Genomic DNA, 12,059 nt, shown 5'->3' with positions numbered 1-12,059 from the left:
TTTATTATTCACTTTAGCTTTTTCACTCCCTCCCGTTTCTCCATTTCACTTTCCTCATTTTATTTAGCCTTTTTTCCAATATTTGTACTTTTGTTAAATATTTCCTTTTCATCTGTTTTATTACCATCAGATATACTCCCTTCATGAACCTTGTCTCTTGTGCCTTAAACATGGTTGAATTTTTCCTTCTCAGTTAGCCCTTCTCCTACTCCAATTGGTTTCAATGTTTTCTCTTATCCTTCTCCCCTGCCCACATCAAGAGTGACCACCACTGGTACCTCATTCACTGTAGCGTTTGCTTTCCATGATCCTTCCAATTCACCTCTTGTGTCCTTTCCTCCAAATCCATATTTGTGTGCTTGTACACTGTCAACCTCTGAAGAGCACCAATACCCTGACTTTCTTCAGCCAGTTCCTCTTGATTCTCCTTAAATTCCCTTCTCCCTCTTTGATTGCTTTCTGCACTTTTTTTATTTCTCTCTACCCATTCATCGCATTCCATCATCATCATACAACGCAAATTCATCCTCTGCATCCATACCACTAGACCCTAGACATTCATCATCCCTGAACACCTGCATTATATGTTTTCCAATCTTTCATGGGCATTTTAGTGAGCAAGACCGCACATTTTCTTTCCATCAATGTAGACATGGCAGCCAGTGGCCTCATCACCTCTTCTGACCAACACTCAGGAGCTGCCTCAAGCCCAGCTGGCACCTCCATCCAATTTGTCATTGGCCTCTTTTGCCAGCATTGCATCTTGATTTGCATCCCTGTTGCTCCAACCTGAAGCTCCCTCATCACCATGTGACCCAGAAGTCATTCCAGCTTTCTGAAAACATGTTTCCCGCTACTCCTCTTTGGACACCCAAATCCATTTGTCTCTATTCTTCTTGGCATATTAGCTTCAAACCATGACTCTTTGTGATCTAAGATTAGAGTCTGCTATATTTGTTCTGCTTAAATTAGTCACCTGCTGCCTTGCCCTGCTGTCCTCTCCCGAGCTTTCTCATAACTCTGTCCAATTTGCCTCCATTATTTCTGAAGTGATTCTTTGCTCACTATATTTTTACCTTGAACATTACATGTTTGTCTGTGTTCCTGCTTTGTCCCCAACCCCCATGATAGATCCTGTCTTGTTCAACTGCATATCTCCCTCTTCTACACAGGTCGCCATGCGCGACCTATTCACCACCACCCAGCCACATCAAGCTAGTGCTGTCTCCACCAGCCTCTGTGACGGCTCCACTCTGCTGCCCATTGAAGCTCTGCCACCATGCCCACCCGCGTTCTCCTTTCTTCTGTCCCCTGCAGCCATTGCATACATGCTCGGTGCCTCAGACGGCACAGCGCTGATTTAATTGGAAATGCGTTTCTCCTACCCCCATGCACCTGCAGAACTTCTTCCGCTTCTGCCCCCCTCTGTTACTGGTATTCCCCCCCCCCCCTCCTTTTATGCAGTGATAACAGTAACAGGTGATTCTTCATGCGCCTTCCTACTCGCTGCTGCTTCACTCCCTACACATCTACATATTCCCCGTGGTGGGGAACACGCCGCCACTGCTGCTCCATGCCCGTCCGCTGCTGCTCTTCTGGGGCCTCCCCCTACCAGCCTCAGAGCCTGGCTCATCACGCCAGGTTTAATTAAATCTTCGTGCCCCGCTGCACATAATGCGTACAGTGCTTCCCTAACCGTGTCGGTTTCTCTACAAATTATTTTACTTCATCTTCACTGATACTTTATTTGAAAACTAACCACTACCCCACTCCCCTTCCCTCAGAACGTTACCTGCCTTCTCACGTGGTGATGGTCCGCAACTGGCTGAACGCCTCATCTCGCTGTCCCTAAATTCCTTCTGGTCCCTGCCCGCTGATTGTCCCTAACCCATCCCCTGCCCTTGACTGTGTGTCCTGTGCCACTTGCACAAAGACACCTGGAAGGGAGATTGCCTTTGCTCCCCCAGGTTCCTTGATTTTCCTGGGCGCGCGCTCGAATCTGTGTGCGTGTGTGTTGCATCTTTCTGTACTTTACATATTCATTTGTACACATAAGCTTGCCCTGTTTCTTCCATTGTATATGTGCTCTGTGATTAAATAGTAATCTGTAGATTGAGGCTCAGAATAATATAAATGCAGTATTACATCTGACTATCTACTTGTTCCGTTAAGAAATGCATGCTCTCCTGTCCGGTGTCCTCACACCGCTTTCTCTGTTTTTAGGTCTCGCAGACCTAGCGCTGGAGCGCGCATGCGCTCCACGTTCTGCAAGGGCTTTTTGTAATCCTTTCGCTTTCCTAAGAGGACTTGAAACCGCGCCCCTTCTTCCCATTGGCTTGTGTCATAGTTCGGGCTAAACGCTGGCTTTCTAGTGTAAAGGAGGCTTCTTAGTCCCTCCTTGTTACCGCCCTGTCCACTTTTGGCCCCGCCCACCTGGACTGGATCCTTTACTTGCGGCGTTATACTGTCTCCTTTAATTACTGGGTGAGCACTTTCTTTTTGTCATTCCGGCTGCGAAGCGCTATGCTCTAAGTTGTATGTTTTGTTTTTTAAATTACTTTAATGAGCGTGGCGCCCGCTAGGGACACCGCGCTCACTTTATTGATATTTTTGCTGCTTTGTGGGCTCCGAATCGTGTGTGCCGCTTTTATATTGTCTGTTCTGGGATCGCTTTGAGCTGGCGTTGTGGGCTCCGAATTGTGCGTGCTGCTTTTACATTTGCTGTTCTGAAATCGCTTTCAGCCGAGCCCCCGCCCCCCTGTAGCCTCGCTCCGGTGACCGTTCTCCCTCTCACCCCGACATCCATCCCTGGAGCGGTGCCTCCCGAGCCCCGGTGCTCCCACATGAGCTGGAGCCCCAGGCTGTCCACGCCTCCCCCTGCAGGGGCGTCCTTAGGCATGTACAAGCTGTGCACCTGCACAGGCCCGCCTAACCCCAGGGGCCGCCAAACCCCAGGGGCTGCAACGCCAATATATATCCTTAATAATATAATCCTCTGAGGATGGATACATATTTGCGTGGTGGCCCCTGGCAGGGATTTGGCGGCCTCCATCTCTGTTCCACTTCCAAACACCCTGACCCCCGACCTGAGCTCCGAGGGACTCGGCCCGACCCCCTCTTCAAGGGCCCCCTACCTACGCTCGCTTCTCAGGGTAGCCATCAGCCTAGAGCCGCCCCTGCCTGCCAGCGGTGGCAGCTCCGGTGAAGCTGAGCGGCATTGTGCGTCCTCCCTCCTGGTGGCAGCGACCGGCCAAATCCCCGACGGTCCCTGGGAACCCCCAGGAGCCTTGGAAACAGCAGCCCGACACAGCCACAGGAGTGCTGGCCCCCGCCCTGCTGCAGCCGCCGAGCAACACCGGCACCTGCAATTAGGCGCCAGGCCTACTGGTGTGAGGGTGTGTGAAGGAGTTGTGTCTGACAGTCTGCTGCTACCTCTCATCACCACTGCCCCAGGGTGTGGGGTCCCTTCCTTTTACTTTTATACTTGAACGCCGGGTTGGATGCTGCAGGAACTGTTGATAGGGTGGTCCGAGGGTTTGAAAAGTGTACTCAGCCCTTGCTTTTGAAAGTGGTGGTAGTGACACAAGATGCTGAGGTGGTTAGTTCTATCCTACCGCCGATGGGATGCTGAGCCAAGCAGCTGTAGGGCCAGAGTGCAGTAAAGCGAGGGCAGCTGTCATCAGCCCCCTTTTCGTGCGGTGTTTCGGAATAGAGGGATGAAGTCCTCAATACTGCCTTCTAACGCAAAGAGTTGTGGCACAGTGGCCCACCTCCGTCAATGATTCTTTGGACCCCTCTGTGTACAGCTCTCTGCTAGTGATGCTGTGCACTGCATCTCTTTTTTGGTGCACAAACCGTAATCCCGGCTGAGTGCAAAGATCGGGGGGGTGCACAGTACACAGTCATGGCGGTGAAGAAAGCGACCTAGCTGGCACATCGTATTCCTACAACTCATTTTAAAGCAACTTGTACCTCTTATACTCCCTTGCTCATCACACACAAGGTGTAGTTCTGCTTTTCCAAGGCCCTTCCTCAATAGTTGCAGGATGGTGCTGGTATGGATCTTTGATTTATTTTATTTCTCCAGTGATTGTGGGATTCTGGGCCTGTGATGGAACCCGCCACCATCCTCTCCTTTTTTAGGTCGAGCCTAAGGCATTGCTTTAGCAATGCTTGTTGGCGAGATTATAGTAAGGCTTTCAAAAGTCTACCCAAACTGCAGATCGGGTACAGTGCATGTGTGCACAACCACGCGCATTCCGCCTCTGCTGCCACTTCAGCTCACCAGGCTGCACACCCCCTCACCCCTCGCTCACCAATGTCCCTCCCACCGTTCCTTTGATCTCACCGTGACTTCTCTCAGGCTAATGGCCCTCGCCCTCCCCCTCCCCACCACAGAGCGCTCATCGCTTGTTTACCTTCTCTCCAACCGCCCAATCTGTGTTGTATAACTTTTTACCCTCGCCTCCCTTGTGTTGCTTGTTTATTTGTACGTTTTGCAGTTTGATCTAGCACGAAATATAGCGCTTTACAAGAGCATCCGTTCATAGATTGTTAGCGGACACGGTGCTGAAACGTCCAAACAAAGTTGCGTCACCACAGCGCTGGCCATCTTACTGCACTGCTGCCCACTGTCTCGCATACCTTGCAATCCGAAGATGGCTCCAAGGCCTGCAGGATCAGAATGACCTAGGCGCCGGAGCCTCCATGCTGCCACCATTGCAAGGACACCGCTTCTGAAAACCTCATCAGGCCTCGGGGAAGGTGAGAGCCGGCAGTGCTGACCTTCTGTCCCCGTGTCACATAAGCCGCTCTTTCTCTCTAAATTCCTTTGGCTGGGGCTTTGAGGTACAAGACTTGCGTGCTTTTTTATTTTTATTTTGTGCAGTTTTATATAGCACGAATTATAGCGCTTTACATGAGCACCCCTTTACGTTGCACAAGGACACATTCATTTTTGGTAGGCAGCACGGGGAAATTAAGTGAATTGCCCGGAATCACACTATGTTGATCCAGTGCCGATGCTCGAGCCTGGTTCCCGAAGTCGGCAGCTCTGGCCATTACGCCGTCATTAAAACCTTCGTGCATGTCTGACGGCATGTTAGCAGGTCGACTCTGACCTGCTAACATGCCGTCAGACACGCAGCTTGGATAATAGAATCATCAGGGAACGGTGACGTTTTGCCTGCTCCCCCCACGACCTTCCAACCTCTGACGAGTATTTGGATTGGATGGATGCACTATCCTAGTTGAATTTTCTCATCACAGGAACCAATGATGGTCATAATCTAATGGCCAGTGAATGGCCCAACGATAAGCACTCTCTCCTCTACTGTGTCCTGATGAAGACCCCAAAATGAGGTTTCAACCAACCCTTACAACCTACGGGGTCGAAACGTCGACCGAACTTCTTTACTTTTCCACACATAGGAAGACAATAGATGGAATTAAACTCATCCTATGTAACGAGAGCTATATGGAACTTTTTGATCTAATTCAGACTGTAAAGGTTTTATACAGTTTTATTGCGATTGTTTTATGGTCACAACACCTTTACCCAGTCCCCACACTTATCCCATCACACCTATCCCACCTGATTACCTTTTCTCTTTATCACTGAGAGTGCACCAATGAAAATATTATGTTCAAATTTAGATGGACACAAGTGTTTATAATTTTGTGTCTAATTGATTTATGATTTCATTATGTATGACGCTGAATACATGATGTTTGGAATTTATTGATGGATGCTTTTTCTCCACCAATTATTGTACTTAATAAATTGTGCATTTAATAGATTGGATTGGCTAAGATTTCATCTATATAATGTAAAAATTTCTTTGTCATTTGATGTCCTTAAAGCTAATGACACTGACCCCTTCATATGTATCGTAATTTCTAACAAGGCACAACTTGTTTGAAGTGCCGCGGAACCGGTTTCTAAACCCAAACAATCTTTGACAACAACTGACGGAGCAACCGACAGCTCTGTTGTGTAAACACAACTATTGTTGCTTGAAGGGGCCAGTCCCCTCTGAACATTGGGAACCACCACATCCACCACCATGTCCACACCCACCACCACCATGTCCACACCCACCACCACCATGTCCACACCCACCACCACCACGTCCACACCCACCAGCACCACCACGTCCACCAGCACCACCACGTCCACCAGCACCACCACGTCCACCAGCACCACCACGTCCACCAGCACCACCACGTCCAACACATCCACCACCACGTCCACCACCACGGCCTCCACCACCACCACCATGTCCACACCCACCACCACCATGTCCACACCCACCACCACCACCATGTCCACACCCACCACCACCATGTCCACACCCACCACCACCATGTCCACACCCACCACCACCACGTCCACACGCACCACCACGTCCACACGCACCACCACGTCCACATGCACCACCACGTCCACCAGCACCACCACGTCCACCAGCCACCATGTCCACACCCACCACCACCATGTCCACACCCACCACCACCATGTCCACACCCACCACCACCATGTCCACACCCACCACCACGTCCACACCCACCACCACGTCCACCAGCACCACCACGTCCACCACGTCCACCAGCACCACCACGTCCACCAGCACCACCACGTCCACCAGCACCACCACGTCCACCACCACGGCCTCCACCACCACCACCATGTCCACCACCACGGCCTCCACCACCACCACCATGTCCACCACCACGGCCTCCACCACCATGTCCACCACCACGGCCTCCACCACCACCACCATGTCCACCACCACGGCCTCCGCCACCACCATGTCCACCACCACGGCCTCCGCCACCACCATGTCCACCACCACCACCATGTCCACCACCACCATGTCCACCACCACCACCACCACCTCCACCACCATGTCCACCACCACGGCCTCCACCACGAGGCCACTTCACTCGCCATCTATCTATCTATCTATCTATCTATTCGCATCAATCTGCGCAACCATTCAACAGCAACTGGTTCAAATATGTTCTCTCAATGTTTCAAGCTTTATTACAAATGTCACAAAAGATGTTAATATTTCACTTCTGTTCTTAGATTTTCGTCACAATAAAATACACTGAACATAATCTTCCCAAAAGTTATTTACAAAAGTTTAAGCTATTGCCATTATAAATTGCAATAGCTTTTATTTAAGTATTAATTATTTAAAAAAAAATTAAAGCCATTGTTATTTGTAATATCAATACATCTAAGTCACGTAAATACAACACCTATTGCATTACAAATGCTATAGGTGTCACATTTGCGAAAGTTAAAACTATTGGCATTGTAAATGACAAAGCTATTATTTCACTATTTTCAAAACCAACATATAAATTTAAAAAAATCATTTACAATACCAATAGCTCAAACTTTCCTAATGCGAGACCTATTGCATTGCAAATGATTGTGTTGCGTTGCAGTCTGCAAACGCGGTGCAGCTCCGCGCATGGCCTTGAAGTGGTTTAGATCTAGGACTGACTGCGCCAAGCACACACCGTTTCCAACAGGGTCTGTGCAGGCCGAGCCCAGCTCGCCTGCTGCACAATGAAGCCTGCAAACGACCATGTGACCATCTACCGGCCTGGGAAAATCGGAGTCTGAGGAAGAGAAGTGAATACTTGGACTTGCATGGTGTGTAGACTTTATCATGCCATTTTACCAGCTCAGTGGTACTCCTTTTATTTACTGGGGAAGAAGAAAGGCAGAGTAAATTGTCAAGATTGTGCCCTGTGCTCTTCAAATTACAAACACACCTCTGTAGCAGGCACACAAACCCACTGGGCGATCTAACACACAACGTTTTACAAGTAGGCCAAATTTTAAACGTTGTACTTTGGGAAGAGCTTGACAGCGAAGGGTTAATCGTCATGGTCTTTCATTTCAAATGTTTGTATGTGATAAAATACATTGTCGTTAACTACGCCATTTACAACGCAAATCGCTGTAACTTAAGCAAATGCGAGACCGTTTGCATTTCTAATGCTTGTTTTTTTTCTTTTATCAGGTTGTGCGCGGCTGGAGAAGCGCCTCTCCTCAGTACAGGCGCACCTCCTTACTGGACACCAAGGCCTAGCTGCACTGACTGCTGGGAGCCACGGGGGTCTCCTCCGTTCACTCCTGGCGCACTCTTCGCGCCACTGAATCTTTTTCTATCACCCCTTTTTATGTTGGACGAATTGTATTTCTAACGGCTTGCCTTCTGTCCTTATGCTCTCCCCAGGGCCCTAATTCTGGAGTGCCATTCATAGGTTATCATTCTGAATGAGTCGTGCTTGCCAAGAGGGTCGCCTTGCTCTCGGAGATGTGTGGATTTTACAGTTAGTATTTTACTTCTTCGGAACTACCCAGCCCTGCTGTGTTACATTCAAACTGCACCACCGCTTTTCAGTCAGTCCTAAGATTTTACACAAATACGACACACAGTATTGGTCGATTGGGCACATGGAGGACAGTGATAGACGTTTGTGCGCTGTGAACGCACCTGATGGGCACTGCATTTTTCAAATTTGTGGAGAATCGTGAAGGTACACAAAGGAAAGGAATCAAAGATGGCTTGGCCGATAGCCTCTTGGCAGCAGTGACACAGGTGCCCAGTCCTGGCTATGTCATTGACCCAATTGTAGGCATGATGGTTGAGAATCTCTTTATCACTGGAAACCACTGGTTTTGATTGGAGCAGCACTATTGGCAGATTTTGATTATTTGTATTTGAGTGTGTTCAGTGATTTGCCAAGTTCGGTACAAATAGCTTTATCTTTTTGGGAAAACATATTTATTTTTGTTAATTCGTCGAATGAGTGAGAGGATTGTCTGGATCTGCTGAAGGGGCGGGTTGTTTAGACTGCCCCCTTCCCTGTAGATTCCACCTATGGACTGGAGAGCCTATATATCACAGGGAAGCACATTGTGAAGCATACTACTGCTGTAGTGTATGCAGTCGAGGTGTCCAGGAGAGAATGATGAAGTGTAGAAGGGCTGCAGCACTGCAGAAAGATTTAGCACAATGAAAAAAAATCTAGTAGTGTAGAAGCCTCCGAAGGGGTTGAAAGACACCTCTGTTTTCTTAACTGAATATTGCAGCTCCACATTAGTGTGTGTGTGTGTGAGGAAAATGAGTTAATTACTCTGGGGTGGATTTTCGCTTTAGTAATATTTTTATTTCTGGTTATCATATCTGTGCAAACCGAAGACACATTTTTTCTCCTAGATTATTCATTATTTCTTCCTCTCTGAAGTGCGGAGTGCCTTGTATCTGCTGATTGAAGTTGGAAAAGAGATTGTCCACTTTTGTGTGGTAGGTGAGATGATTCTAGTTGGTTCTAAATCTCTTGTTGAGCCTTCTGATGCTGTGAGGTGTGTAGGGGAACATAAAAAGAACATTGGCAGTGAGGTAATTTGAGGCTTTGTGGCCAGGAAATATGCAACTACAGAAATCCCTCCCACCCCCTCTTCGAATGTTGTCACTTAGATATGAGTCATGTGCCTCAGACCTCAACATTTGATCTTTTTATTCATGTTTTTGTTTTTTTGAAGGTTTACTTAGAAGCTGTCTGCCTAATTTATTTTGTAAATAATATATAGATGCTACTCTGTAGTGTTCCATTGAACTTTGTAGTTTATGTCGAGTCTTTGTCACCGACTACATCAGGAAAGTCCCTGACACCATAACTTAAAGTCTTTTTGAAATGAAGTGGAATGCGACTATTTTACTGGCTTAGCTGCTTCCCCTTTTTTATTTAATTTATTTTATTTGAATTAACATTCGAGTGTGGAAGGTGCGCAGCCTGTCATTCTTTCATTACATCTACTCTGAACGCCTTTTCATGATGGATAAACAAAGGTCCTCTGTGTCATATATCAGAATTGTGCTTATCTTATTATTCAATGATGTATTGAAATAGAAGGGAGTTGGCTGGGACTACAGGATGGCCATATGACCAGTAAATCATGTTTGAACATGAAGCAGAAAAAGGAAGATTTATAAAAAATAAGAGCTGAATATCGATTGAAAACTCCTTGCTTTTTTTCTTTGGGAGGAGTGGCTTGTTTGTAATTCATTCGATGTGGGTGAAGCTGGAACGCCCCTCCTGCAAAATACAAGCTGTGGGGGATTCTCTTATTTTGACACTAGCACTGCAAAGTCCCTAATATGAGCTTTCAGTGGATTTTACCAACCAGGCAATTTGGATCATTTGGTTATTTGATTATTTTGTTCTCCTCAGAAAAACTTGATTTAAGGTTCTGCACAGCCTAGTGACACAGCACTTCAGACTAGCCACACATCAGAGTTCTGTGACTGGGATGTGGTGTCGGCAGTGCCGCTGAAAGCCCTAAATGTATGTTTATGCACTAGAAATGCTTGCTACCAGACGAGTTGCCTCAGAAACGTCACCTTTTAGGTTACTGTCTTGACCAGTTTGGAAAGTTTAGCACATGTTTAATGTCTTTGCTTTGTATCCCAACGTCCAGGCATTCCCAAATACACAAGTCAAAAAAATATAAAATGCATGATTCCCTTTGTTATGCCTCTGTGGATGATAACTATGGTGTTTAGAGAAACCAACCTTAGGAAAGGTAAAGCAAGAGTGGAACGAAAGAGAAGCCAGCTGGATAGAGCGATACAGTAAGTGAATCAGCAGCTGCCACTGAGAGCTGCAGAGCAGGAGTATGGTTTGCTATTGAAGAGACTAGTATAAGGATCCACAGGCATCCCCATGCCTTTAGAAATATGTAGTTCCCCACTCAATTTCCTTCAGTATTGTAGTAGATGTATTCTCTTTCAGAGTAATACAAGTAGGTGATCTCCAGCTGAGATGCAAAAGACAACTACCTTCGTTAGCGTTTCCCCCACATTCCCATTCAATGTGCATCATCTCTTGTACATACACCATAATCACTAATTCTATCCCCCATAACATTTCCTCTTTATACATACATAGATAGAAAATTACAGGGAAAAAACATCAAATCATTGAAGGTTCCTTATAAACTAACTACAATAACGAACTGAAACTGACTGCCTAAAATAATAGCACACACACAGTAACTTATGACATGTTGACAGTCAAAGATGACAATAAATCGAAAGACACATTAGCATAAAATGACTGCCTTGCTTCCATTACTTTACACAAATGTCCAAGCATTCGCTCCTTCCCATCATCTAGTGTAATCCCTGAACTCTTTACCTTCATTATTTTGCTAATGAGAGAATTTACTTTCTCCTTAGTTCGCAAACCCTGCTCTCTTCACTACCACCCAATCTCCTCATTTCAAATTCAGATTCTTTGAACCCTCTCTGTTGTCATCATTTCTTACCCAACCCCATTGCAAACCTTTCACTCTCTATTTCATACCTTCACAGTCAAATTATATTTGGTCTTTCTGTAGCTGGTTTCCTTCCCTTGAGAGCTCATGGAATGAGGAGTCACTCTAAGGGCCCAAATCTTCTTGTCACTCCTTCCTCCACAGCAAACCATTTGCCGAAGGCAGTTGTATGTTTAATGTTATAATATGATTCACTCTATCGACCAGACCATTGGCTTGTGGCCTGAACAATGCTATCTTCGCATGTCTTGTTGAAGGATTCTGCACAAATGCAGAACTATGCCAGGATTGGGGGGCCTTGGTGTATAAGGACTGAGTCTTCCTACCACCTTAGTGCCATGAGCCCTAGGACCGACTCGCTATAAAGTCTCACTTGCTCCCCTACTCGCTCACAGAGAAACAAATGATTAGACACCCCAGAACACAACACACCACACCCAGATCTCTCAGGAATCGCGGTAACAAGACACAACCTTTCACTCTCACTCTTGTACTTGTTCACAATATTTATTTTATTTATTTTTAGAGTTTTCTATAGCGCGAACTTGAACCGATTAGGTTATCAGAGCGCTTTACATAGCACCAGTTCCGTTACATGTTATCACAGCAGTTTACATAGAATCAGTTACGTTGCACATTTCAGGATCTTGAACCGATTAGGTTATCAGAGCGCTTTACATAAGACAGCATTCGA

At 46.7% G+C, this 12,059-nt stretch overlaps 1 protein-coding gene across 1 annotated transcript in view; it reads left to right on the top strand.

Annotated features, from left to right (window-relative positions):
• SMIM29 (small integral membrane protein 29) overlaps positions 1 to 10,542 on the top strand; it is a 40,953-nt gene extending 30,411 nt beyond the window's left edge. Inside the window, exon 5 of the mRNA XM_086923197.1 lies at positions 8,043 to 10,542. Within this exon, the coding sequence (XP_086779323.1) occupies positions 8,043 to 8,111 (69 nt within the window). The 3' untranslated portion in view covers positions 8,112 to 10,542. The remainder of the gene's footprint in view (positions 1 to 8,042) is intronic.
• Positions 10,543 to 12,059: the final 1,517 nt, after the last annotated feature.

This window comes from Lissotriton vulgaris, chromosome 5 (genome assembly GCF_964263255.1).
Source record: "Lissotriton vulgaris chromosome 5, aLisVul1.2, whole genome shotgun sequence".
Lineage (NCBI taxonomy): Eukaryota > Metazoa > Chordata > Amphibia > Caudata > Salamandridae > Lissotriton > Lissotriton vulgaris.
The sequence above is the reverse complement of the archived record's forward strand: the minus strand, read 5'-3'. Positions and strand labels throughout refer to the sequence as shown.